At 48.6% G+C, this 25338-nt stretch overlaps 2 protein-coding genes, 1 non-coding gene and 1 pseudogene across 50 annotated transcripts in view; 3 read left to right on the plus strand and 1 right to left on the minus strand.

Annotated features, from left to right (window-relative positions):
- Nucleotides 1–18877, plus strand: part of Ubap2l (ubiquitin associated protein 2 like) — a 46391-nt gene extending 27514 nt beyond the window's left edge. For 8 of the 48 annotated variants that reach the window (XM_021249473.2, XM_021249474.2, XM_021249477.2 and 5 more), the window contains 14 exons: nucleotides 1121–1316; nucleotides 2086–2363; nucleotides 2531–2703; nucleotides 4135–4324; nucleotides 5003–5057; nucleotides 5601–5775; nucleotides 6101–6173; nucleotides 7406–7601; nucleotides 7686–7774; nucleotides 8743–8796; nucleotides 9902–9983; nucleotides 10614–10831; nucleotides 11295–11400; nucleotides 12763–13147. In XM_021249473.2, the coding sequence (XP_021105132.1) occupies nucleotides 1121–1316; nucleotides 2086–2363; nucleotides 2531–2703; nucleotides 4135–4324; nucleotides 5003–5057; nucleotides 5601–5775; nucleotides 6101–6173; nucleotides 7406–7601; nucleotides 7686–7774; nucleotides 8743–8796; nucleotides 9902–9983; nucleotides 10614–10831; nucleotides 11295–11400; nucleotides 12763–12812 (1935 nt within the window). In that variant the 3' untranslated portion in view covers nucleotides 12813–13147. Of the gene's footprint in view, nucleotides 1–1120; nucleotides 1317–2085; nucleotides 2364–2530; nucleotides 2704–4134; nucleotides 4325–5002; nucleotides 5058–5600; nucleotides 5776–6100; nucleotides 6174–7405; nucleotides 7602–7685; nucleotides 7775–8742; nucleotides 8797–9901; nucleotides 9984–10613; nucleotides 10832–11294; nucleotides 11401–12762; nucleotides 13148–15771; nucleotides 15840–16727; nucleotides 16926–17315; nucleotides 18090–18130 lie in introns of those variants that run through there. The other 40 variants (XM_087203299.1, XM_021249462.2, XM_087203291.1 and 37 more) reach the window with 11 other exon arrangements.
- Nucleotides 6627–6808, minus strand: LOC147820805 (U4 spliceosomal RNA; annotated as a pseudogene).
- Nucleotides 9697–9832, plus strand: LOC147820806 (small nucleolar RNA SNORA58). The gene has a single exon (XR_015448237.1). It is a non-coding gene; the product is annotated as a small nucleolar RNA SNORA58 (small nucleolar RNA).
- A 767-nt stretch (nucleotides 18878–19644) lies between the features above and the next one.
- On the plus strand, nucleotides 19645–22486 carry Hax1 (HCLS1 associated protein X-1). The gene is made up of 7 exons (XM_004871355.4): nucleotides 19645–19844; nucleotides 20219–20487; nucleotides 20601–20788; nucleotides 21426–21477; nucleotides 21586–21692; nucleotides 22006–22096; nucleotides 22238–22486. The coding sequence occupies exons 1-7, from the start codon at nucleotides 19702–19704 to the stop codon at nucleotides 22321–22323; spliced, it is 936 nt and encodes a 311-aa protein (XP_004871412.1). The 5' UTR covers nucleotides 19645–19701; the 3' UTR covers nucleotides 22324–22486.
- Nucleotides 22487–25338: the final 2852 nt, after the last annotated feature.

Below are 25338 nucleotides of genomic sequence, written 5' to 3' on the forward strand. Positions count from 1 at the left end.
TCACTGTGCTAGGCTCAGCTAGTGAAGGCCATGCACATGGTTCATCTTCAGGACTGGGATGACAGTTCTATGTGGTATCAGGAAATGGGGAGAATCCCCCAAAAGCATTAAGAGTAAACTTTGGTTGTTGTGCAGTGATCACCCTGCAGAGTTTGTGTACACAAAGAAAACACGAGTCATACAACTTGTTGATTGTCTAGTACAGAAGTTGGGATGGCCTTTTAACCTTTCTTTGCCTCTATCCTAATTATTAGCAACATCCAGATTAAGCTGCAGTTAGTTTTCTTTCTTGCTTGTTTGTTGTTGTTGTTGTTTTTGTTTAGTTAATCAAAGAGGCAAAGACCTCAGTGGTTAGAGCAAAATTTTATATTTATCCTTCATGTTAATTTAATAATCAAGCATTTATTGGTTGATTTAAAAATTTCAGAGGTAGGGGCCACTCTCCAGTTATTAGAGCTTTAGCCCTGAAAAAGAATGGTGGTGATAGTTTAAGTTTTTAATGGCTCTCATTTTTAAAAATTTATATTAAATAGTGGTGGCTGCTTATAATCCAGCACTGGAGAGGCTGACGCAGGATTGTGAATTCAAGGTGAGCCTAGGCTACATAGTAAGTTCAAGGTGAGCCTAAGCTACATAACGAGACCCTGTCTCAAAAACAAAAAAATAGTTTTTTAATTGAAACATAAAATTGTAAAAATCATACATTGTAGTGAAGGGGGATGTGATGCTGTCATTCTTTTTGAGCGCTTATGTGGTATGTATATATTCATTGCAAGTACAATATTTGTTTAATCTTACAATTTGATGAAGTGGGGTAACATTTCTGCATTCAGAAATGGGAGAGATTTAGTCATTTTCCAACATTCCATAATCTGAGGCAAGGACTTGCACTCTCACTAGACTGTTGATGGCTCAGTCTGGTGGCATTGAAGGTCTCAGTTGTTTGAGTACCTGGGACTGGGCTGTGTCCCGGGCCTGGTTTGGTGGTCTTTTTTTTTTTTTTTTTTTTTTGGTGGTCTTCTTGGTTGATCTGTGCTGGCTCTTGATCTGGGTAAATTCATGCTGCACAGCTGAACAAAGTTACTGACTGCAGATTTCTCATCTCTTTGCTGATCTACAGGTGAGCATGTTAGGGAAGGGATTTGGTGACGTTGGTGAGGCTAAAGGTGGCAGCACCACAGGCTCCCAGTTCTTGGAGCAGTTCAAGACTGCTCAGGCCCTGGCTCAGTTGGCAGCTCAGCATTCGCAGTCCGGAAGCACCACCTCCTCTTGGGACATGGGCTCGACGACGCAGTCCCCATCACTGGTGCAGTATGGTAAGAAGACGAGAAGTCTTGAGGGGTAGAGGGCTGCTGTGAAGAGGCTGGCAGGGAGTGCAGAGTGGGTCTTGAAGTGAAGAGAAGGGTGTCTTCCTCAGATGTCTTCTAGCCACATGGGCTGAGTTCAGGGAAAAATACAAATTTGAGGGTATACAGTGTCACCTTGGTTTATGAACTTAATTCTTTCCAAGATTCTGGTGAAATTAATTCTAAGACCAGAATTGTGGAAAGAATTCAGTTCGAGAACTGAGGTGCCACTGCATATCTCTTGTCAGTTTCAGCGATACGCATAGTTGCAGTTTTTGTTGGTCTGGGAATTTGGGAGGATTCTCCTTAGATTTTCAGTGTTTGGAAATAACATACTGTTTTTAGATTCATGGGTTTAGTCATCTTAAGACCTTATAATGTAGGGCCGGGGATTTAGCTCAGTGGTTTCGCTGCTTGCTGCACAAGTGCAAGGACCAGAGTTCGATCCCCAGTACCCCCCCCCCCCCAAAAAGACCTTATACTGTAAACTTGGGCAGTTTGTAGATTCCTGTCTTACATACGAAAAGCAGTGGTGTTGATTTGATTAGGTGTACTTCGGAACAAAAAAGGTCTGATGATTGCCACCATGGAAATGAAATCAGGTTTAGTCCTGAAAGAGGACCTGTTTATGCAGAGCTGTGATTCTTGAAGGCCTTGTTCATGGCACTAGTGTAGGGCAGTAGCAGTTCCTTGGAATTCAGCACCTCTGGCCTCATATGTGATGGACTTCCTTGTACAGATTTGAAGAACCCAAATGATTCAACAGTGCACAGCCCCTTTACAAAGCGCCAGGCTTTTACCCCATCTTCAACCATGATGGAGGTGTTCCTTCAGGAGAAGCCTCCTGCAGTGGCTACCTCCACAGCTGCACCTCCACCCCCTTCTTCACCTCTGCCAAGCAAATCCACCTCAGCTCCACAGATGTCTCCTGGGTCTTCAGACAACCAGTCCTCCAGCCCTCAGCCGGCTCAGCAGAAACTGAAACAGCAGAAGAAAAAAGCATCCTTGACTTCTAAGGTACTTAACCTTTAGGTAATACTATCTTCAGGCAAAGGGATATGGGACCTGGGAATGTGGATTTTAAGGATAAGCTTGTTAATTGGAGGTTGACAGGAATGTATATTATTCTACAGTAAGGTTATATTAAACCATGACATTGTCTTTTCTTTAACCTTTCTGCATAGATCCCTGCTCTGGCTGTGGAGATGCCTGGCTCAGCAGATATCTCAGGGCTAAATCTGCAGTTTGGGGCATTGCAGTTTGGGTCAGAGCCTGTCCTTTCTGATTATGAGTCCACCCCCACCACGAGCGCCTCTTCAAGCCAGGCTCCAAGTAGCCTGTATACCAGCACGGCCAGGTAGGGGAACAGGAGCCATGAGCACTCTTTTCGTTCTTGCTCATTTCGAGAGCTCTCATTGGATGAGACAAAAGTGGTCAGTCTTAGCATTTTTGTCGTACTTTAAAATATTGTTGCAACCATTATCTCTAACTTTAAACAGAAATGTGCTGCTTGGGTACTTCTAGAACATTAAAGGTTAGTTTTGAAATGTGTGTACAACACCTCTAATGGAAAATAACTTGACATCTGCCACAGCTGAAAGTGCTTTTGGCACTTTTTACTCCTTTGGTGTGGGACTATGTCTGTGAAGGTTATAACTTTGAATTCCTAAGAAGGAGATAGCATGCATGTCTTATAAAACTTTCATGAAGTTGGGCAGATAATTCTAATTATGGGCATTCATGCCTGTAATCCTAACACTCTGGGAGCCTGAGGCAGGAGGATCACAAGTTTGAGATATGCCTGGCAACAGTGAGACCCTGTCTTAAAGGATTGGAGGGCTGAGGATTTAGCTCAGTGGTTCCGCTGCCTGCTACGCAAGCGCAAAGACCCGAGTTCGATCCCTGGTACCAAAAAAAAAATAATGTTTGTTTTGGGCCAGGGATTTAGCTCGGTGGTTCTGCCACCTGCCTTGAAAGTGCAAGGTCCTGAGTTCAATCCCTGGTACCACAACACCCTGACTAAAACAATGTTTAAAACATTTGAGTAGAAAAAATAAAATACACCAGGCATGGTGGCACACACCTGTGATCCAAAAAAAAAAAAAGTTTGTTTATTTTGCAGTGGTGGGGATTAAACCCAGGACCTGCTGAATTTCATCAATGTCCTTTTTATTTTTTTCATTTTTTAAAGTTTTTTGGCTTTTTTTGGGGGGGGGGTACCGGGGATTGAACTGCCTCTTTATTTTTTTAAGACAAGGTCTTGCCAAGTTGCCCTGACTAAAACTTGTGATCCTCCTGCTTCTTCCTGCCAGGATGATAGGATAATAGGGATGTACACCATACCCAGTGTTTAGCTTCTTTTTAATTAGAAGAACAGAATGTAGGAGAAGAAGGGAATTTTGGTTTTAGAGGTAAAGGTTTTTTAATTCTTTTTCTTTCATACCAGGGACTGAACTCAGGACCTTGTGCTTGCAGTGCAGGCGAGGTGCCACTGAGCTAAATCCCTGACCCCTAAATTCTGTTCTTAATTTGGATCCTTAGCACTATAGAATGTAGGAATTCCTACATTTTTTTTTTTTTTTGGTGCCATGGCGAAACCACTGAGCTAAATCCCCAGGCAGGAATTCCTACATTTGTTAGGAGAAAATTGTGACAGTTTTTCTTTTGTTGTTGGAAAGGTTTTGATTAAAATCTGCTTAGTCCGTTAGAATACCTCCACCGTTTTCTTCAGTATCAGTGAGTCTGCTCTATTTTATTTCTCTGAGTTTTCTCTTTTCTTTTCCCACAGTGAATCTTCATCTACAATTTCATCTAACCAGAGTCAGGAGTCTGGTTATCAGAGTGGCCCGATTCAGTCAGCAACCTATACCTCCCAAAACAATGCTCAGGGCCCTCTATACGAACAGAGGTCCACACAGACTCGGCGGTACCCCAGCTCCATGTCTTCATCACCCCAAAAGGACCTGAGTCAGGCAAAGGTAGTGGCTTCGTGAGCCCCTGGGCATTGGTTAGGAAAATAGTGGGGAAAGTCCCTTAAATATTAGTGATTTACATCTCTGGAAGTGGTGCTGAGAAACCTTGGAAGTACTGATTGAGAAGCTGAAGAAAAGCACTTTTCTGTGGTTGGTGAAATAAAAGTTCTTTTCAGCGAGGCTGGAGACTCAGCTAGAAACCATTGCAGTAAAGAGCCACTACCTTCTTAGAATCAGTCTTAAACACCTGTCTTCTCTTCTTGGAAGGTCAATTGCTAGACTTTGGGGTGCATATCAGTAGATCTTTCCTGGCTCTGTCTGGCTGTGGTGAGAGGGACAGCATGTGCCAGAGGAGAGTGGAGTGACTGTCAGGGGCAGCAGCAGGATGGGTGGCTCAGCTAAGCAGTCCCACACCTTTCTTCCCACAAGAGGCATTGGGTTTGGACTTGGACCTTTCCAGTGTCTTCCCCTGTTTGAAGGGTTGCCTTTGGATGGTCGCACAGGTTTGGTATATTTGGTTTTGTTGTTTTTAATTGTTTCTTTGCATGGTCTCATTGTATTAATCCTTTGGTTAACTAGCAGTTTCTCCTAAAGATTTGTTTACTTAAATTAAGCTGAGTCCGTGCTAACTCCCTCCCCTATTTACATAAGTTTGTCTGTTCTTGCTCCTGTTTCTGGTACCAGAATGGCTTCAGTTCTGTGCAAGCCGCGCAGTTACAGACCACGCAATCTGTTGAAGGTGAGTGCTCTCCAGGCTTTACCTTCTCAGTGGTAATGTCTTTTTCTCTCAGGATTTTTGCATTTCTTAAAGTGAAAGGAGGTCTGGTGCAGTGATCAAACATGGTCATAGTTATCATCTTAGCTTGGTTCTAGCTTGCTGCTTAATTGCAAACCATCTTAAGTTTCAGGCACTCTGCCTTAAAATGGTGATAATTTCACTGGATTCCTTCACTGGACAAATAGAATGCAGCTGTAGCTGGGTGTGGTGTTCCACACCTCTAATCCGAGCGCCTGGGAGGCTGGGCAGGAAGCTCACTAGTGAGTTCACAGCCAGCCTGACTGACATAGTGAGGCCCTGTGTTAACAAAATACATCTCGTGAAACGCCTTAAATTTAAAAAAAGATTGTACCATTACTCAGTAAGTCATGCTCCTTTGTCTTTGTGGCAGCATAGGACTGTAGGCACTTTTTACTTACAGACACTTTCTGACTTGCTGGATATTGAACCTAGGGCCTGGTGTGTGCTAGGCAGCATTGTACCAGCTCTCTTCTTTGTTTCCAGGTGCTACAGGCTCTGCAGTGAAACCTGACTCACCTTCCACTCCTAGCATCCCCCCTCTCAATGAAGCGGTGTCTGCAGCTTCCTTACTGACAACCACCAATCAACACTCATCCTCCTTGAGTGGCTTGAGCCACAGTGAGGAGATTGCAAACACCACCACCACGCAACACAGCAGGTAATCAGGGTGAGGGTGGAGGTGGGGTGATGGGTTTCAGTGTTAGAGTTTTCTGGGTTTTCGTTCTGTCCACTTGGCAGAGACATTAGCCCTGCTTTTGTGGCAAATGAGTGACCTGAAAGCCATGGCAGTGAAGACGGGAGACTCATTTCCCCTTCCAGTATCTGCTTTGCCTTAGCTGCTCACTCTTGCTGGCTGGTCATCATGCTCACTGTCTGATCTCAGACCTCTTGCCGAATATTCTGCCTTCCGTTGTTGCTTGTGCTCTTGCCTCAAGCCCACTTCAGATCACCACAGCACTGTTGGCAACCTCTTTTCCTTACAGCACGTTGTCCACGCAGCAGAATACCCTTTCGTCATCAACATCTTCTGGGCGCACGTCAACATCCACTCTCCTGGTAAGCGCGATGCTGAGGAAATGTGGTCTTACTTTTTAACCATCACACCCTAACATTCTCCTAAGAGGAAATTCTGGACAATCTTTCATGAGGTGGTAAAATCATCATTCAGCTGAAGTTGAAGGAAAGCCAGTAAAGGCGTATTGGGAAGCCAGGGGAGGGGTGACTTTCTGACCCTTTCCCTTGAGGATGGACAGAACTTTGCGTATACGCTGATAAACTCTGCAAGAGCACACTTACCTGCTAGAGCTGTTCTTCTTTGCCTATGGTATGCTGAACCCAAATCTTGCATATAATCAGTGTGAAGTGACATCCCTAGGAAAGTAGAGGCCAGAGGAGAAAATATAGTAAAATTCATTCTTGTGATTTATAGCATCTATTTGTGGAATTAAATTTGCAGTTATAAAGGAAGGGACCATTTTAGGGAAAAGATATGAGGGCTTTCTTAGCCCTTCTGTCCTCAAATACACAAAAATTAAGGTTTAAAGTGAGAACCTCTACTCTAGCCCATAACGAGGCCTGTACGCTGAACCTGTGACGAGCTGTGGGAGGGAAGGCTGTGGTGTACTTTCCAGTTAGCAGTAATCGCGCCTCGGGTAAACCTCACTGGCTGCGATGCTGCTACTGCCGAAGCTGTGTGTCGTATTTCTCCAATCTCAGCTTCTTCACCCCTCACTGCCCAGGCAGTGTCTGTTTCTGGGGTGTCTGTCCCCACTGCCTCGCTATCTGTCTGAGCAGGATGACGGTGTTCGTCACGTTTCTGTTACTATCCTTGCTGGATGAATTTTTTTTTTCCTTTCCATTACTGGGGATTGAATCAAGGGCTTCACATTGAGCTACATCTCCAGCACTTTTTTAATATTTTATTTTGAAATAGGGTCTTTCCCAGGGGGTTGGCTCAGACTTGTGATCTTCCTGTCTCAGCTCCCATAGTACTGGGATTACAGCATGTTTCACCATGCCCAGCTGGCAGTGGAATTTTTTTTTTTTTTTGGTACTGGAGATTGAACTCTGGACCTTGCACCTGTGAGGCACTAGCCAGACAAATTGTAAGCAAGATGTAGCTAGAGATTTTTTTCTGCTTTGGCAGTCAGTCTGTTAACCTGCCTTGCTCCTATTAATTGGGAGGTTGGCTGGGTCCTATGATCAGTAGAAAGAATTGTTTTTTTTTTTAATCTTTATTGCTAATTGTTGTTTCCTCCTCCTCTTTTCCATTGCTCTGCTTCTTGAAGCATACAAGTGTGGAGAATGAAGCGAATCCCCATTCTTCCTCTAGCACTTTCTCTACCACCCCCAGCACAGTCTCTGCACCGCCCCCAGTGGTCAGCGTCTCTTCCAGTCTCAATAGTGGCAGCAGTCTGGGCCTCAGCCTAGGCAGCAACTCTACCGTCACAGCCTCGACTCGAAGCTCAGTTGCTACGACTTCAGGTAACCTTACATAAGTGGGTGTCATTCCTCTGGGATGGAGGAGATGAGTAGCTGACAACATCAAAATTGTTGCTTCTCTTTTAGGAAAAGCTCCTCCCAACCTCCCTCCTGGGGTCCCGCCATTGTTGCCTAATCCATATATTATGGCTCCAGGGCTGTTACACGCCTACCCGGTAAGTAGGACTGAAAAGCTGTCTTCTTCAGAACATTAGGGTAATGTAGCTACTCTTCACAGCTCTGGTTTAAGGTGGAAAACTAAATTAAAATACAGAATAAATGCCCATCTTCTCCCTAAGGAAGACTGAAATTATTGGTGCCACCCTTTTGAAATTTCCCAAATAAAATACAAAACAAATGAGTGATGACTACTACAAGAAATTGAGTTTTTAAACTTTTTGTTGTGTTTTGTTTTGTTCTTGTTTGTTTGAGAAGGAGTGAGTTCAGGCTGGCCTTGAACTCTCGAAGATCCATCCCACCTCAGCCTCCTGAGTGCTGGCATGTACTATCATGCCTAGCAGGTTTTGGTTTTTTTGTTTTGTTTTGTTTTTAGTACTGGGGCTTGAACTCAGGACCTTGTGCTGTGAGGCAGGTGTGGTGCCACTGAGCTAAATCCCTGGCCTATTTGTTACACAATTTTTTTGTTTTTTTGGTTTTTTTTTTAGTATCGGATCAAACTCGGGACCTTGCACTTGCGAGGCAAGCGGCGGAACCACTGAGCTACATCCCCGGCCCTGTTACATGTTTTTAATAACATGCTGGTATTTAGAAATCAGAGAAAATGAAAGTTAAATAGGAATCTTTCTTGGGGAAGATAAATCTGAAGCCCAGTTTTACAGCCTGTAAGAAACAGACGGTCTGTCCAGAGAGGAAAACCCGCTGTTGTTTGTGCTGTTTTTGCCTTGCTGCGGCCCTACCCAAGGCCAACCTAGCTGAGTCAGTTGTATGTGACCCAAGTGGTTTTCAGACCTCTCATCAGTCATTTAACCTCTCCTACTTCACTTCTTTCCCATTAAAGAAAACTGAAAGAAGTTCCGATCTAAGAATGAGAGTGAATGTTCTGTTGAATTCTACCTTTAGGCTTCTTGTTTTGCTACCATCTTAACCAGTTCCAACCAATACTGTACCTGTCTGTGTTTTTCAGCCACAAGTGTATGGTTATGATGACTTGCAAATGCTTCAGACAAGGTTTCCATTGGTGAGTATGTGTGGTAGAGCTTTGGAAAGGAAATCTTTATGTGGGGAAGATTATTTTAAATATGCAGTTGATAAGTCAGAGACCTGGGTATTTCTCAGCCCATCCCTCTGTACATTTACTTTATTTTGTTTTTTTGAGACAGGGTCTCGCTTTGTAGTTCAGGCTAGCCTTGAACTGTCTGTGATCCTCCTGCCTCAGACTCCAGAGTGCTGGGATTACAAGTGGGCACCACCACACCTAGCTTCGTACATATACTACTTTGATTTAACATATATTAGAATGTAGGGACTTGGTACCGGAAATTGAAGCCAGAGCACGTATTACTACTGAACAATATCCCCAAGCCAAATAAATAGACTACCAATGTCACTTCCTGTTTATTTTTATTTTTTATTGTAGTGCTGGAGATCAAACCCAGGGCCCCGTGCTTGCTAAATAAGTGCTCTCTGCCAACAGAGTGACATCCACCTGTCTCATCCCTTCCCTCCCTTTAAAGAGGGCGGGTCTCACCGTTGCCCAGACTGGCCCTGAACTTTTGAATTTAAGTGATCCTTCTGCCTCCACCCCTCAAATAGCTGTACTAGAGGCATGTGCCAGTATGTCCAGATTTTTGTATATTTGTGTGTGTGATAGGGATCAGCCAGGGCTGTGAGCATGCTAAGCAAACACTCCATCATTGCTCTATGCCCATGCCCCAGCGATGTGACATCTTTGATAGTGTGTAGACACGCTGTGATCTCATCTGTAACCCGAGCTTACTCCAAAACTCTCAAGATGTCTCTGTATGTTTCAGAAACTTCAAATAGAAAGATCTGTGTTCTAAAAATAAGCTTGATGTAGATGATAGGGGTGCTCTGTGGAGGGTTGAAAGTGTTTACGGCCCTTACCGTGTTCTCCCACTGGCATGCATGTAGACCTTGCCTGGCACTCTGTGGTCAGGTGAGGGGGACAGTGTGTGCCAGAGTGCTGTGGAGCTCCTGCCCCTCTGCTCTGCCCGCTGCATCATGGCTGGGTGGGTGGCAGTGCTCCCACATCCTCCTGCTCCTTGCCCCTGCTCCTCATGCCGGGGAGTGAGTGGCACTGACTCTGCTCTCCGTTCCCCCAGGATTACTACAGCATCCCGTTTCCCACACCCACCACTCCACTGACTGGGAGGGATGCGAGTCTGGCCAGCAACCCTTACTCTGGTAGGACTGGGTTGGGGCTGAATAAAGGCATTATTGGCAGAAACCGCATTAGTAGCAAGAAGGGACCTGGTTCTCGCTCTAATTAAGGTTTCACCATAGAAATTTGGAAAGGACGTGGTGAATGGGGGTTGGTTTAGTCACCGTCATGCCAAAGATGGGCACATGACAGCTTTTTCCCTTAAATCCACTTTCTGTTGTCTCCCTGTGGTTTCTAGATGAACCATTTAATTGTCTACTTTGTCATGCTGGGCATTGAACCCAGGGCGTCTCACATGCAAAGCACGTGCTCTCCCATGGAGCTGCCCCAACGCCTCCAGGTCATATTAGACAACTTGGTTTTCAAGTCTAGCTTGCAGTATTCCTCATGGGAGGAGCAAGAAGGAGGGAAGAGGGGTGGGGATCAGATAGTGGCTCTGTCCTGGGAGTTGCTGTCTGCCACAGCTTCGTACATTCCTCAGCATTAGTCTTGACTAGCATTGTGCTAAGTGGAGTTGCAAAGGAATGTAATTCAAGGAATGAAACTTTAAAAGTCTTTAATGGGACCTCTTGGAATCATGTGACACCAGAAGAGCGAATTCTGCATTGGTGTTGGGTAGAAGAAGCAGGTATATTTAGCCTCTCCTGTCACAGGTGACCTCACAAAGTTTGGCCGTGGGGATGCCTCCTCCCCAGCTCCGGCCACAACACTGGCCCAGCCCCAGCAGAACCAGACGCAGACTCACCACACCACGCAGCAGACATTCCTGAACCCGGCGCTGCCTCCTGGCTACAGCTACACCAGCCTGCCATACTACACAGGGGTTCCGGGCCTCCCCAGCACCTTCCAGTATGGGCCTGCTGTGTTCCCTGTGAGTACCTGGCCTCAGTCCCCTTGTGGTGAAGGGTCCTAGCCTTGGCCACTCCAGCTCTCAAAACCAAACGATTCTTTAGTAATGGGTGAGGAGGAACAGTTCTACCTCTGCCCTGTCTGCCCTGGAAAGTGGGAGTGGAGCTGGAATTGTGGAGTCAGAATGGGGATCGGCCGTCTTAGAATAACCCCAAGGTGAAATGCACCGCCATACAGCTTTGCTTCCCTCAGACCATCATTCGTTCCTGCTTCCACTGCCCTGTTCCCTCTGAACTACCTCTTAGCTTCACAGCTAGGTTCTGGGAATTTTAGTAAGAATCCCATTTCACTATGTATGAAAACTGTGGCCAGCCTCCATGAGGATAGGTAGCCACCTGAATGCCCAGACTCTGGAGTAGGACTGGTGTGACAGTCCCACAGTGAATGCCACATTTCACTGCACTTCTGGCCTTTTTGCTCTTCAGGTGGCTCCTACCTCTTCCAAGCAGCATGGTGTGAATGTCAGTGTGAATGCATCGGCCACCCCTTTCCAACAGCCGAGTGGATATGGGTCTCATGGATACAACACTGGTAAGCTCCCCGTGGCCCTGGCTTAGTGGTCTCTGGGGTGTTACTAAGTGAGTTTCAGGGAGAAAGACTTGGTGCTTGAGAGTTCGGGGTTGGCAGGGGTGTGCTGCTCACCACATACAATTGTTAATGCTTAACTAACTTGAGTGCCTCCAGAAGCACCGTCAGCGGAGCTCGATCCTAATGCATGTATCTGCTGCTCAGGGTGGGAAGGCTCTAGGGTACATGATGGCCAGTAAGATACGTCATCTGCCCTAACCTGAGTGAGGAGTAGGGCAAGGCCCCAAAATTGTGCTGAGATATCAGTGGAGGCAAGTGTCACTGATAGTACAGAAGAGGACATGTTCACAGGAGAGAAGGGCGAAGTGCTGTCCTAGCTGGCAGACCATGGTAGGTTTGGCTTGAGTCTCTTAGTTTTATTTCTTAGCTGGAAGACCTCCGATGTGGAGAGAGAGGAGTAAGCATGACTACTCGGTAGAGTGAGAATTGGTCTGGGAGAGGTGGACCTTTAGGTTCCTTCATTTGTATGACTGGTCTTCATGCATGGTCCATTGCACACCTGACAGCAGGCAGGGAAGTGTAGGAATCTTCTGGTTTTATCCTGATCCAAAAGATACCCAGCCTGTCCCTTCCCTCCATACCTGACTCTGTGCCTCCACTTATGGAGGATGGACGTAAGGAGTCGTCTTCCAATGAAACAGTTCTTTTTTCAGTGACTTTTAGGTACATATGGGGAGGAGGTTGCTGTAGTTGCTAGGGGTTGGGGCTGAAGGTTGTCCTTCAAAGCTCTCAACTCAGTTACCGTTTCGTGGTGATTTGGATGAAGCAGTATCTGTGTTCTTCACCCTGGCGTGTGCTCCAGGGGGTAAATTACCCACAGCTTTCAATAATTGGGTTGCTGCCTAAGTTGAGCATAGAAGGCAGTGAGTCTAGGAATTATCACCAGATGGAGATGTGAACTGTGCTGTACGATGTAAGAGTGGGCCATAATTTAAATTTGAAGATCTCAAGGCGCCCCACTGAGATTGAATACTTACGTTCCTGGGGCGCTCACTGAGCAGTCTGCCCTGACCCTTGGTGTGGGAGGATTATAAACTGGATTTGGGAGTGGCCCCACTCCAAGAACATTAGATTTATTTCTTATCTTGCCCCAGGTATGAGAATATGAAGTAGGTGGCTGATAAAATAGAGGAGAGTTGGCATATCTGACTCTGGAGGCCCTAGCTTCTCACCTCCCTCAAGATTTCAAAACCCTGATATAACAGCCCTTGAGAACCCCAGTTCCTACCCCACAGAGGGCTCTTGTCATTCCATTACTCATCAACCTCTAAATTCATTTATTTTTATGTATTTGATTCCTTTTAGGAAGAAAATATCCACCCCCTTACAAGCATTTCTGGACGGCTGAGAGCTAATTTGGCCCAGGCTGGGGGCTGTGTTTTGTGTGTGTGTATAAATTTGCACTGAAGTCTTGTTTCAGAAACCAGACCACTGAGGAGAGCCTGCTGAGCTGAGGCCATGCCTGCGTGGCTTGGGGAAATGAGTTGGTGGATACCTTCTGGGCTTGCCCTCCCCTGCTTCCCTCTCCCCATGTGTCAGACCCTGTCTTACCCATTTCGAGTTCAAGCGGTGCAGCACCTCCGAAGCATCAATGCACACACCTGCTGTTGCTTTTGATTTCTGGAAGGCATGTAGTTTCAACTTGTAACAAAAATATTTGTAGTCTTCAATAAACTGTGGTATTTCTTTAGCTAACTCTGGCGTTCTTTCCGTGCATGTCTTTCTGGACACTAGGAACCGATGTTGTGTTGAGAGTGAAGGGTGGAGGGTGGCCTTTTCATCAAACCCCAGCATAGCCAGAGCCATTAACTTCAGTGTGGTTTTTTTTTAAGTGGGGGGAGGGGGGAGAGACACTGCTGTGGATTGGTTGGTAAAGAAAGTATTTGTAGATATCCCCGATTCCCCATGCTTACGTCTCTTCACTTTTCCATTTGCCTTGGACATAAACAGAAGGGAAAACCCAAAAAAGTATAGCATGTCATGTCACGGTGAAGGCCAAAAAGATGGTGTTCAAAGCTGTTGTTAGGGAATTAATTCCCACATTGATTCCCAAAGGCCGCTGGCTGATTGAGCTCTGATAGTCATTTGTGATCGGCTAGTTGATGAGTCACTCTGGAAACTGCTGGCCTAACATTGTTCTGTCAGGCCTCTAGGAGAGTGTGGATGAGTCGATGTGCGCGAGTGGGCATAGCTGAGGATGGGGGGGGGGTCTGCTCAGACCTCCTGACTGGACGTGAAGCCCCTCTCAGCCCGAGAGCTAGCGCACCATCGCCCTTTGTCTGTGGAGTTAACTTGCACAGTGAGAGCATCGCCCTGGAAAACCGAAGTAATCAGCTTCCTTGTGTCTGTCCATGGCCCTGAGGAGCAGTGTTGCCCTGAGGTGTGTGACCTGCTGCCAGGGCGGCTGTGCTGCGGTTCTTGTCTCCCCATCATCCGCATTGTGTCGGGTGTGATTGTCACTGCTTGGGAGTGGGCAGGTAGGACATGTTGCTCTTAGAAGGAAAGCAAGAGGACTGTAGTCTGAGCATCTTTCTAGTAACTAGTGACGAGGCGGGAAACCAGTATCCATTGTGTCTAGGGTCTCTAACATCACACTGAGGCCATGGCCGCTGTGCAGCACTGTCTTCCCCCCGTGTTTCCAGTCCCTTCACCCCACATCTGATAAAGGCCTCTGGACTAGAAGCTGGTTTTCAGCTAGCCCTGCCTCTGGGAAAAAACAAAAACAGACCAGGTAGGCACTAGAACTGCATACTAGAACTGCATGTCTCCCCGCCACCCAGCCAGGAGACCCAGTGAATCATTTCTACCATTATCCTTTGGTGACCCAGCCTTGTTCTGCATAGAGTGAGAAGGGAGCTGTGAGCCTTCACAGTAGAGATAAATCACTGTCTAGGTTTATCTTTAAAGTGTTCTATTTATATCCTGTGTATTCCATCTACAGTCTCAACCCTTCCACACACACCTCATTAGCTTTCGCCTTTTCCATAACTGAACTGTTCCTACAGTTAAGGCTGCTACCCAGTATTTTCCCCCAAGGGCAACTGGGGTTTTGAAAAGGGAAGGGGATACATACCCTCCCACCTGCATTAGCTCCTTAAGAGATTCTTCTGTCATTCCCTTTTCTTACCTCAGTGTCTTCAAAATATATAGTTGATACTTTGGAGATGGGGAAGTATTTTTTCTTGCTTGGCTTTTGTGGTTCTGTTCTTTCTCTTCATTGGCATTTGCTCCTCCCTGGTGTGGAGGGTTCTCCAGGTCAAGGTGCCACTTCTGCTGGGAAGCTCTCGGGACCTCCACAGTGGCCTCAATTTAGGAAGCTATCTGTGGTAGGCATTGGTCGGGAGGATTTGGGTTCTGGCATTTGAAGGGGGACTGCTGTTGAATTGTAGGCGAATGGAGGATTCCGTCCGTCTTTGTAATTTGGTCAGTCTAACGTGTTTCTGAAAACTTCACCATCAGAGGGCTCCTCAGCAGAGGATGGGCGTGTCTCTAAGGGGAAGATCCGAGAGCATGCAGAAAAAAGGACAAGTTCCTGGTTTTTGTCTTTAATAAGAAACATGCAAGTTGGGGTATGGTCTAGAGGTTTTATTTTTTGGAGAAGCTGAAGTTGTAAACTAAAGTTACATTAGGTTTTTGTGTCTGACAGACTATAGGAGATGGCTTGCCCTACACCTCTTTCCTTCCCTCCCCACACTGGGTTTAGCGTGTGTAAATGGAAACTCATCCTTGTGCCAGCCCTCATATCCCAAAGACATGGCCAAACAGTGGTGGGAACCCACGCACGCATCTCTGAAAGCTACGAGGTTCCCCACTGGCCCGGAAGCTCCAAAGCTGGGCAGTGTGAGCTGAGGCTCTGAGAGCAAAGAGCTCTTGGAAATTATGATGCTCCTTTGGACTCACCTTATGCGGTGAGGTAGGGGTTTTGAGCCCAGTTTTCTTAGAGAACACAGCCAAAGTACCCACATCTTCAGGAGAAGTGAGTGGAGTTTGGGTAGATGGACTTGAAATGGACATTAAGAGTTTAGTACATTAAAAGTGGACCGTGGCACAGGTGTCCTGTATGGCGGAAAGGTTTGGTTAGATCCCCTTGCTCGCCTCAGCTGCTCAGCTCACTGTTGCAGATAATCCACACATAGCTGGAAAGGGCGAAAGAACCCTAAGGAGCCTTTGTCATGAGTTCTTAGCTCAGGATGGAAAAACAGACCAGAGTTCCCTGTGGTACAGCTAGAAAGGCTGCAGACCTCATTTCATCCTGGGCACATGAAGCGAGACAGCTAGCTGAGCTAACCCTCCTGTCTGTTTCCTCCTCCCCAGGTGTGTCAGTCACCTCCAGTAACACGGGCGTGCCAGATATCTCGGGTTCTGTGTACTCCAAAACCCAGGTAGGTGCCTGGCTATAGATGGAAGTAGAAAAAGATGGACACAGGAGGTAGAGCTGTAATGGTAGAAGACAGCGGGGCAAGAGCATCCCTAGGAGAGGTGTCAGACCCATCCTGCCTTCTAAAGGAGATTTCACTCCTCTGGCTTTGGTTTTTCTGGGGGTTTAAATTTAGCCCTCTGAGAAGCAGGAGAATAAAAATGGTGCGGTGAGGTGTGGCTAGCTGATGTGAGCTGTCCTTATCCCTGGCCCACTCTTAACCTTCTTGGTAACATTTCCAAGAGAACAGGCAGGGATGAAAGGAAGCTATCTCATTCCATTCTTAGAGTAAATCCATAACAAGGCGTGGGAATGGGAAAAGGGACAACCGAGTGCCCTACAGGAGGCATTTGTTGCTAAGGTATCCACAAGTCTGTGTTTTGTTCCTTTTATCCCTCATCACTATGAAGTTTGCTGTAAAGTTTCAGGGGACTTGGGCAGGGGAGGGGGTGCTTCATAGCCAAGACCTTGAACACTCAAGGAACCTCAGTGTGTGTGTGTGATTGTTTTTTAATATCCAAGGACTTGTAATACGTGCACAGCTGCAGAGGCACATGCCAAGACAGCCAGCACATCTCCCTGTGCTCCTTACGATGTTAGGTCGCAGGGCACTTGCACACTCAGCTTCTGGTTTGAGCCTTATGGCAGAGTCTGTAGCACCCGAGTCTGGATGGGGAGCTGCGGCTACCAGGCGGAGCCGTGTGCCTAGGGTTGTCAAAGGGCAGGACTGGGCTTAGATCCGACCACCTGACTGCGTGCATGGCCGTGCTGCTTCCTGGGGGGTGGGACTCAGGCCAGAAGCTGCCAGGAGCCTTTGCTGACCCTGTGCTCTCTCTCCTCCTGTCCTGGATAGCAGTCCTTTGAGAAACAAGGTTTTCATTCCGGTACTCCTGCTGCCTCCTTCAACTTGCCTTCAGCCCTAGGAAGTGGGGGGCCCATCAATCCGGCCACAGCTGCTGCCTACCCACCCGCCCCCTTTATGCACATTCTGACCCCCCATCAGCAGCCGCACTCCCAGATCCTTCACCACCATCTGCAGCAGGACGGCCAGGTAACACCCCCCCTTTCCCTTCCTCTTCCTTCCTGTGCCCCGGAACTGCCTCCCCTTTCCTTTTCTGCCCCTTCCTCACCATCATCCTCACCCACTCCTCCCAGCGCCAGCCAGGGGCACACAGCACATACACAAGCGCACATAACACGAGCGGCTGAGAAGGAAATGTCCGAGGAGGAGCCAGATTAAAACCCTTTCTGGGGGCCTTTCTCCTCCACCACCTCCCGTGGCACAGCTGTCCTCATCCCATCAGACCTGGGTTGCACCCTCCCTCTCCCCTCCCCTCCCGCCTGCCCCTTCCCTGACGTAGCTTTCCCTTCGGATGGGATGGTGGAGTTCTCTTGTCAAAGTTTGTCCCTTTATTTTCCATATATCCTGGTTCTGCCTCAGCTACCATATTTGCAGATGATTCTCTGTTGCCAGCACCAGCAGGAGGAGCAGGTAATGAAACTGAAAGACGCTGTGCTTGCACCCACTCCTTTTCAGTCCGCTTCACATCCGCAGCCTCAGGGAACTCAAAAAGCTGCGTGGTCACAAGTCGGGATACACAAACACAACAGACACGTGCTGGGCTCTCCGGCCTCCCACCCTCTCCTCCTCCTCCCCTCAACACCCTCTCCATCTCTGTGCTTTCCTCAACTCGGAGGCACTTGTTATCAGCAGGGGAAAGATTTTGAGGCAGCGTCTGGAGCCTGGTGCCTCGGTGGGCCTCCCTGCCCGGTCACAGGGCTCACAGACGCCACGTGCGGTGGTGGGCAGCCTGTGTGAGTGGTGCGGGACCCCTGGAGCACGCCACTTCAGGGGGCCCAGGAGCTAGAATAAGGGCTTCCTTGCTCTCAAAGGCAGCTTTCCAAACGGAGGCACTTAGGGGGACCAGAGGCGATAATTCTCCTAGGAACCCTTTTTTTCCCCAGGTAGGAGTTAGAGAAAGTAAAATTAAAAATGAGTAGAACTCTTATTTTCAAAAGTCCTGCCTTCACCTTTTCCCCTATTTAAATGTCAAAAATTCCTTGTAGTTTAGAAGAGGGGCTCTACCAGCCGTGGAAGGTGAACTATTTGTAGTTGAGAAGTAAGCTTCTCAGCAGGTTGTGAGCAGGGGAATGGGCCAGCAGGACAGGTTGCACGTCCATCTGAAGGTGTTACAGATCTGTCCCGCTAACGAGACACCTCTTCCTCCTCCTCCTCCTCCTCCCATTTCCCTCCAGACGGGCAGCGGGCAACGTAGCCAGACCAGCTCCATCCCGCAGAAGCCCCAGGCCAACAAGTCTGCCTACAACAGCTACAGCTGGGGGGCCAACTGAGGCCCTGGCCCTCTTCTCCCGGCCCATCTTCTGAGGGGGCTTCTCAGCCCGGAGAGTGGAAACATCAGAGAGGACCGTGGGGGGTCCTGCAGCCCTCAGCCGCCCACCCATGCCTCAGCTTCACATCTGTCCCATTCCCGTGCCACCCCCACCTTGTTGTATGTACTATAGGATTTGTATTTTCTCCTTTCCCCTCCTCCTCCTCCCCCTTGCACTCAAGATTCTGAAACTTCGCTATGGGCCTTGCCCTCCCTTCACTTCTTCCTGTTCACCCTGGCGGTGTACGGGCGAGGTGGGAGGGGCCCCAATCTATATCAGCCCAGCAGCCCTATGTCTCCTCCTTTATTATTAGGAAAACAGAGCAACAACAAAAAAGTGTCATGAATATGAGCAGCATTGTCAGATGAATTAGTTGAAGTGTTTTTTGGTTTTTTTTTTTTGTACGGTGTCCTCAAATTTAATGGATTAATGTGTCTTGTATATATAAAAAGAAAACCTCTACCTTCAGCCTCTGCCCATTCTTGGTCCGTTTAGGATTTCCTCAGCCTCGCCGGTGAGCAGCTTGGTGAATAAGTATTCCCGAACCAACTGGGCTTCCTCTTGCAGGCCTCGAAGGCAGTGGAATAAAATGAAATCTTTGCCCTTTAAGAAGTCCTGACCTTAATGTGCTAGTATCTTGCCTTTGGGATTCCCTTCCCTTCCCTTCACCTTAAGAATTTCGCATGCTACGGGAAAGCGGGTCTCAGGCATAAGGTGGAGGGGTGCAGACTGGGTGGACAGGGTTACGCGACGCGGCAACTACTTCAAAGAAGCGGGCGTGGGAAAAGGAAGCATAATTTGAGGCGGCCCCGGCCGGGCCCTCCGCCCTGAAGCGGACTCCGGGCCGGCCTCGCTTCCGGTGCTTCCCGGGGGCTTCGTGCCCAGCCCGTGGAAGGGAGCGCGGAGACGCTCCGGGCGAGGCGAGGGCTTTGACGCCCACGTCCGCTCTGCACCCCGCTTAGGAGACGGGGCTCCCCTCGTCCAGGCCGGAAAGGGTCCGAATTCCCCTTCCCAGGGGGCCGCTGGCGCTCGGCAGAGGGTGGGCAGAGCCGCCCTGAGCCGTCCGCGGCGGATAGAACCCTCGGGGCTGCGCAGCCCGGCGCTTGCAGAGCTCGGAAAGCAGCGCCGCGCCGTCTGCGTCCGACGTCACCGGCCGCGGGGTCGCGCGTGCGGCTGCACTGCCCTCTGGCGGCCGCGGGGACCACGGCGCGAGCGCGACAAGCGTGGGCCGGCGGGAAGGGTCGGCTCCGGTGCAGGCGGCCACTGGAGACGACTTTGAGGTGCCCGCCCCTTCTCGTGAAGCCGGGCAGTGCAGCAGAGACACAGCTTTCCACTTGGGGAGCACCGTCCGTCCCCCTTCCCGCCTTCCTCTTCCGGCTTACAGTCGCTTTACGACAGTGGCGCGTCGCAGGCTTGCTTTCCGGCGGCCTGGACCGATGCGTCGCTCGGCTTTCGTCATCGCAAACCTGCTCCCTGGTGCGAATGGGCTGCGGGAGGGCTTCAAAGGTTCGAGTCCCACTCCGGGAATGAGTCTGTTTGACCTCTTCCGGGGCTTTTTCGGCTTTTCTAGACCTCGGAGGTGAGAGCAGTCCGAGTTGGCTGGTTGTTTGGGGGGAGCTTGGCCCCTTCGCCCAAGTTCTGGACAGACTTCTTTTCCTCCTGCCGCTGCTCTTGCGGAGAAGGTAGAAGTCGCAACCTTGGGCGCACAGCCCGCGACACTGACCACGGCGGCGTTAGGAGCCTCAGCTTTCCCCGTCCGGGGCTGTGCAGCAGGGGCCGGGCGGGGACAGTGCGGGCGTGGGGAGCAGGACCCCGGGGGCCCGGCGAGGCGCGGAGTACCCGCTGGCCGGCGTCCGTCGCGCGCGCGCCCGGCCCGTCCTGCCCGCTCGGGGCTTTGGAACGCGGCTTCGGCTTGCTGACGTTTCGGTGGTTCCCCGCCCGCCTCCACCTCAGCCACAGAGATCCCTTTTTTGGAGGGATGACTCGGGACGAGGACGAGGACGACGACGAGGACGACGACGACGAGGAAGGAGCCGCGCGGAGCCCTGGGGGTCGGAGGTTTGCTGGGCCCCAGCCCCCGGAGGAATTCGGCTTCGGCTTCGGCTTCGGCCCAGGCGGAGGGACGCGCTTCCAGGGTCACTTCGGCTTTGATGACCTGGTGCAGGATTTCAACAGCATCTTCGGCGAGATGGGGGCCTGGACCTTGCCGTTGCACCCGCCCGGTGTGTGGGTTCCCCGGGGAGGGCCGGGAGGAGAAGGGGATGGAAAGTACGCGGAGACGGATGATTTCAGGAGATTGAAACCCCACCCAGCATCCACCTGCCGCCTTCTGCAGAACTTCCAGGTCCCGAGTCCGAGGCCCCTGGTGAGAGGCCGCGGGAGGGACACACACTCCGGGACTCCATGCTGAAGTACCCGGATAGTCGCCAGCCCAGGATCTTTGGGGGAGGCTTGGAGAGTGAGCCACGACCCGAGTCCCCGAAGTCAGCACCAGGCTGGGGGGCCCAGAGACCTTTTCCTAGGGTGAGTGCTCCATCCGGGCAAGTGAGAGTGGGTGCGACCTGAGGTGAGGGCTGGAATTCCTCCTTAGTGTACTTGTTTCCTTTCTTCTTTTTCTTCTTTCGTTTTTCTCCACACCCACCCTTCTCTTCCTCTTCTTTCTCCCTCTCTCTCCTTTTCTCCTTGTGCTGAGGATTGGACCATGGCCTTGTTTATGTTGGGCAAGTACACTGACCTACATCCCATTCCGTTTTCTGTATTAAGCTTCTGGCAGGATTTTCTTGGGGGAAATGGGAGTTCTGCTCCTTTTTTTTGTTTTTTTTTTTTTTTTGGTACCAGGGATCGAACTCGGGTGCTTGTGCTTGCAAGACAGGCGGCGAAACTACTGAGCTAAATCCCTGGCCCTCTGCTCCTTGTTTAAATACAAATAAAGCCACACATACAAACCACTTGTCCAGATGAGTCTTGGATAAGGCAGGATTGTTGGGAGGACAAGACAGTATTGTTTCAGGAAGGCAGTGAGGTTGGGTAAATAGAGCTACACTAAATGGAATTCTCCCAGGAAAACAGGGTTTTGGAACTTGGGAGCAGTTTGAGGTCTTTGACCCTTCAAGTTTCAGATTGGAAGATGTCTTTTCACCTGCTGTGGCTTCTTCTGCAGTTCGATGATCCATGGCCAGTGACTCCCCATCCCAGAGCCAGAGAGGACAAAGGTGAGTCACGGGGGAGGGTGTCTACACCCTGAAGTTGCGCCTGTTCTCGCTCCTTGACGTCTTTTTCCCCTTAGACTCAACTAGTTCTTAATTTCTCTGCCCTTCCAGATCTTGATTCCCAGGTTTCCCAGGAGGGTCTTGGCCCAGTTCTACAGCCCCAGCCCAGATCCTACTTCAAGAGTATCTCTGTGACCAAGATCACTAAGCCGGACGGGGTGAGGTGGGGAGAGGGGTGCTGGGGAAAGAGGGCCTCGTGCAAAGAAGCCACCACTTAGCTGGTGTGGTGCCACCTGGAGTCCCAGTCCTCTGAGGCTGAGGCAAGAGGATTTCAAGTTTGAGGCCAGCTTGGACAACTTAACGAGACCCTGTCTCAAAGTAAAAATAAGCAAAAAGGGCTGGGACTGTAGCTCAGTGGTGGGTGCTTACCTAGCATGGCTGAAGCCCTGGTTAATCCCCAGCGTTTCCAAGAAAGAACCTGCTGAAGTCAGCTTTAGTGGCGTTAGGGACATGGTGGGGCTCTGCTTGCAGGTAGTGGAGGAGCGCCGGACTGTGGTGGACAGCGAGGGCCGGCGGGAGACCACCGTGACCCGTCAGGAAGCAGAAAGCAGTCCTGGAGCTGGTAAGAGAAGAGCACGGACCCACAGCCGTCCCTAAACTGGGCACCGCGGACTGTTGCTTTTGTGCCCTTTAATATTCCTTCCCTTGCCTCTGCCTGGTCTGTTTCACTTCAGCCAGCTGTGTGTCTGCTTTTCTTCCTTAGATCCAGAATCGCCAAGACCTCCCACTCTGGACGATGCTTTTTCTATCCTGGATCTGTTCTTGGGACGCTGGTTCCGGTCCCGGTAGCCTTAAACTGCAGAGCCCTTCGGGTCCTCCCCACTTCCCACTCATGGCCTCGGTCACAAACTGTGTCTTCTGCCACCTTGGGCTGGGAGTGCGGAGCAGGGGACTGGGACTGTGCCAGTCTGTCACTCATCAGGCTGACCAATAAAACCTCTATTTAGGCTAAGAGTCTTGTCTTGGTTTTGTTAAGGCTGTTTCACTTTTCAGAGCCATCCAGGGCTTCTCCCATTATCTTGGTTTATAATCTTCTCTTTAATTTTTAATTTTTTGTTCCACTTCAAAAACTTGATTTGATAAATGGGAGTCAGTCACCAGTAGAAAATGATATTCCTTGGTGTATGCCTATAATCTGAACACTCAGGAGACTGAGGCAGGAGGACTGCTGCAAGTTCAAGGCCTGCCTCTGAACTACATAGTGAAACCCTGCCCCCCCACCAGTTTTCTTACTGTGAAGACAACTAGAGATAATTTCAGTTACATTTCTAGACAGGGATACATGGTATTCCCCGAAAGGGTATTTAGGTGGAAGTAGGGGACAACTTGTTCTCTAACTCCGGGACCACTGACTTGATAGACAATCTGAAAAAGTATTTGGGCAAATATTTTCTAACTTACTGGCTGTTTTATTTTCATGTCTGTTAGGGAAGTATAACTAGCACAAACATTACTAGATCTTTTTTCTCCTTAACAGTTATTTGCAGAGCAGCAGAGCCGGGTGTGGTGGTGCACAGAACCACAACCCCAGAACTCCAGGTAAGCTGAGGCAGGAAGATGGAGAGTTTGAGGCCAGATGCCCAGGGCTACACAGGAAGTTTGAAGTCCGCCTGTAAGATTGTTTTAGCACTGCTGTGAGGAGTGGCAAACTTTCCACATTGGTTTACATCCGGTTTCTCAAAACCACACGATGATGAAGAGATCTTCTGCAGAGGCGTTACAGGAGCCGCTGACAAAGGCAGGAAACTTACTCTGTCTTGGTGAACAGAAGCTGTCAATCAGCTACATTTCTGTTTTCTGTCTTAACAAATCTTTTCTAATCCAAGGAGGAAAGGGTGCTCTCCTCCCTATCTGATAGAAGTTTTACGGTTTTTCTTCATAGGTTTTTTTAAGTTCTCTTGAATTTATCTTTGTATGATACGAGTCACAGGACTAATTTTGTTCTTTTCCATTTGGAAAAATGTATTCACGGTCATATAAATATTTACAAATTGACGGGGATTTAGTTCAGTGGTGCTGCTGCCTGCCTCACAAATGTAAGGTCCTGAGTTTGATCCTCGGTACCCCCCCTCCCCAAAAATTTACAAATCCACCTGTGCTGGATCTTTGTTTTCTCTTTCATTTATCACACTTTTTCTGTTTTGTTTACAGTGCTAGGAACTGAGCCCAGGATCTTCACACTAACGTACTGAGCTGCATTCCCAGTCCTTTTTATTTTTTGAGACAGTCTCATTAAGTTGTTAAATGGTCCACACTGGGCTCAAACTTGTGATCCTCCTGTCTCAGCCTCCCAGAGTTCTGGGATCTATATCACACTTTTATTTTTTTATTTTAGAAAAAAGGTGTTTTGGGCCAGGGATTTAGCTCAGTGGTTCTGCCGCCTGCCTTGCAAGCACAAAGTCCCGAGTTCGATCTTGGTACCAAAAAAAAAAGTTGGTCAAAGGATACAAAATTGCAGCTAGGGCTGGGGATTTAGCTCAGTGGTTTCGCCGCCTGCTGCGCAAGCACAAGGACCCGAGTTCGATACCTAGTACCAAAAAAAAAAAAAAAAAGAAAAAATATTGCAGCTAGATAGGAGAAATGAACTCTAGAGATGTGTTGTACAACATAGTGACTATAGTTAGTAACAGTGTATCGTGTCCTTATAATTTGCTGGGAGAAGCCAGGGTGGTGGCCATGGCCTGTAATTCCAGCACTATGGAGGCTGAGGCAGGAAGATCACCATGAGCTCTCTGCTAGCCTGAGGCGGGAGGATCACTGAAATCCAGCCTGAGCAATGAAGCAACACTTTCCAAATGAAAAAATTAAAAGGCTGAGGGTATAGCTCAGCACTCCTGGGACTCAATCTCCAGCACAAAAAAAGAAAGGGCCTGGGCCGGGGATGTAGCTCAGTGCCGGCGCACATGCCTCTCAAGGTCCTGAGTTTGATTCCCCATCCTGGAAAAAAAAAAGTTTTGTTTTGTTTTGTTCACTAAGAGTATAGATTTTAAATGCTCTCACCACAAAAAAAAGTATATGAAGTAATGTGTTGATTAGCTTGCTTTAGCTATTCCACAATGCATACATGACAAAAAAATATGCTGTACACGATAAACACATACTTTTTGTCAATTAAATGTGAAGGTTAAGAGCTGGGCACAGAGGCATACACCTGTAGTCTCAGGTTCTTGGAGGCAGAGGCAGGAGCATCATGTGAGCCCCAGAGTTTAAAGCCAGCTTGAGCCATAACAAGATCCCACCTCAGAAAGCAGGAGAGGAAGAAAGCAAAGGAAAAAATATGATAATGGCACAGTGCTTTCAAAACACTGAAGGTGGCGGGCATGCTGGCACATACCTGTAATCAGAGCACTGGGGAGGCTGAGGCAGGAGGATCACTGCAAGCTCAAGGCAACCCTGGGCTACACAGCCTGAACTACACAGTGAGACCCTGTCTCAAACCAAGTCAAAACTCAACTAAAAAACAAATACACAAATTTGACTGTGGATGTGCCGGTGCCTATCTGTATTCACAGCATGCTGAAGGGCACAGGCAGAAAGATTACAAATGGAAGCCCAGCCTGGGCAATTTAGTGAGACTGTGTCTCAAAATAAACAAAAAAGGGCAAAGATTACCTCACTGTAAAGTGCCTGGGGTTCAATCACCAGTACCACCACCACCACCACAAAACAACAATAAAAAGCCCCTGCGGAGGCCCAGATGTTGAATTAGCAGACAAGGATTTCAAAGCAGATTTAATAAATATGTTTAATGATACAAAGAAAAACATTTTATAATTATTCAATTAATACGTAGTAGAGAAATGG

Source organism: Heterocephalus glaber, unplaced genomic scaffold, assembly GCF_053883595.1.
Source record: "Heterocephalus glaber isolate CG9 unplaced genomic scaffold, H.glaber_assembly_v1.0 deba00001795, whole genome shotgun sequence".
Classification (NCBI taxonomy): Eukaryota; Metazoa; Chordata; class Mammalia; order Rodentia; family Bathyergidae; genus Heterocephalus; species Heterocephalus glaber.

Bases quoted from the DNA above. Each gene is read 5' to 3' on its own strand.
- Hax1 (XM_004871355.4), top strand. From the start codon at position 19,702: ATGCGTCGCTCGGCTTTCGTCATCGCAAACCTGCTCCCTGGTGCGAAT. The intron at 20,789-21,425 runs GTGAGTGCTCCA...CTTCTTCTGCAG, and splicing joins CCCAGAGACCTTTTCCTAGG to TTCGATGATCCATGGCCAGT. The intron at 21,693-22,005 runs GTGAGGTGGGGA...CTCTGCTTGCAG, and splicing joins AGATCACTAAGCCGGACGGG to GTAGTGGAGGAGCGCCGGAC.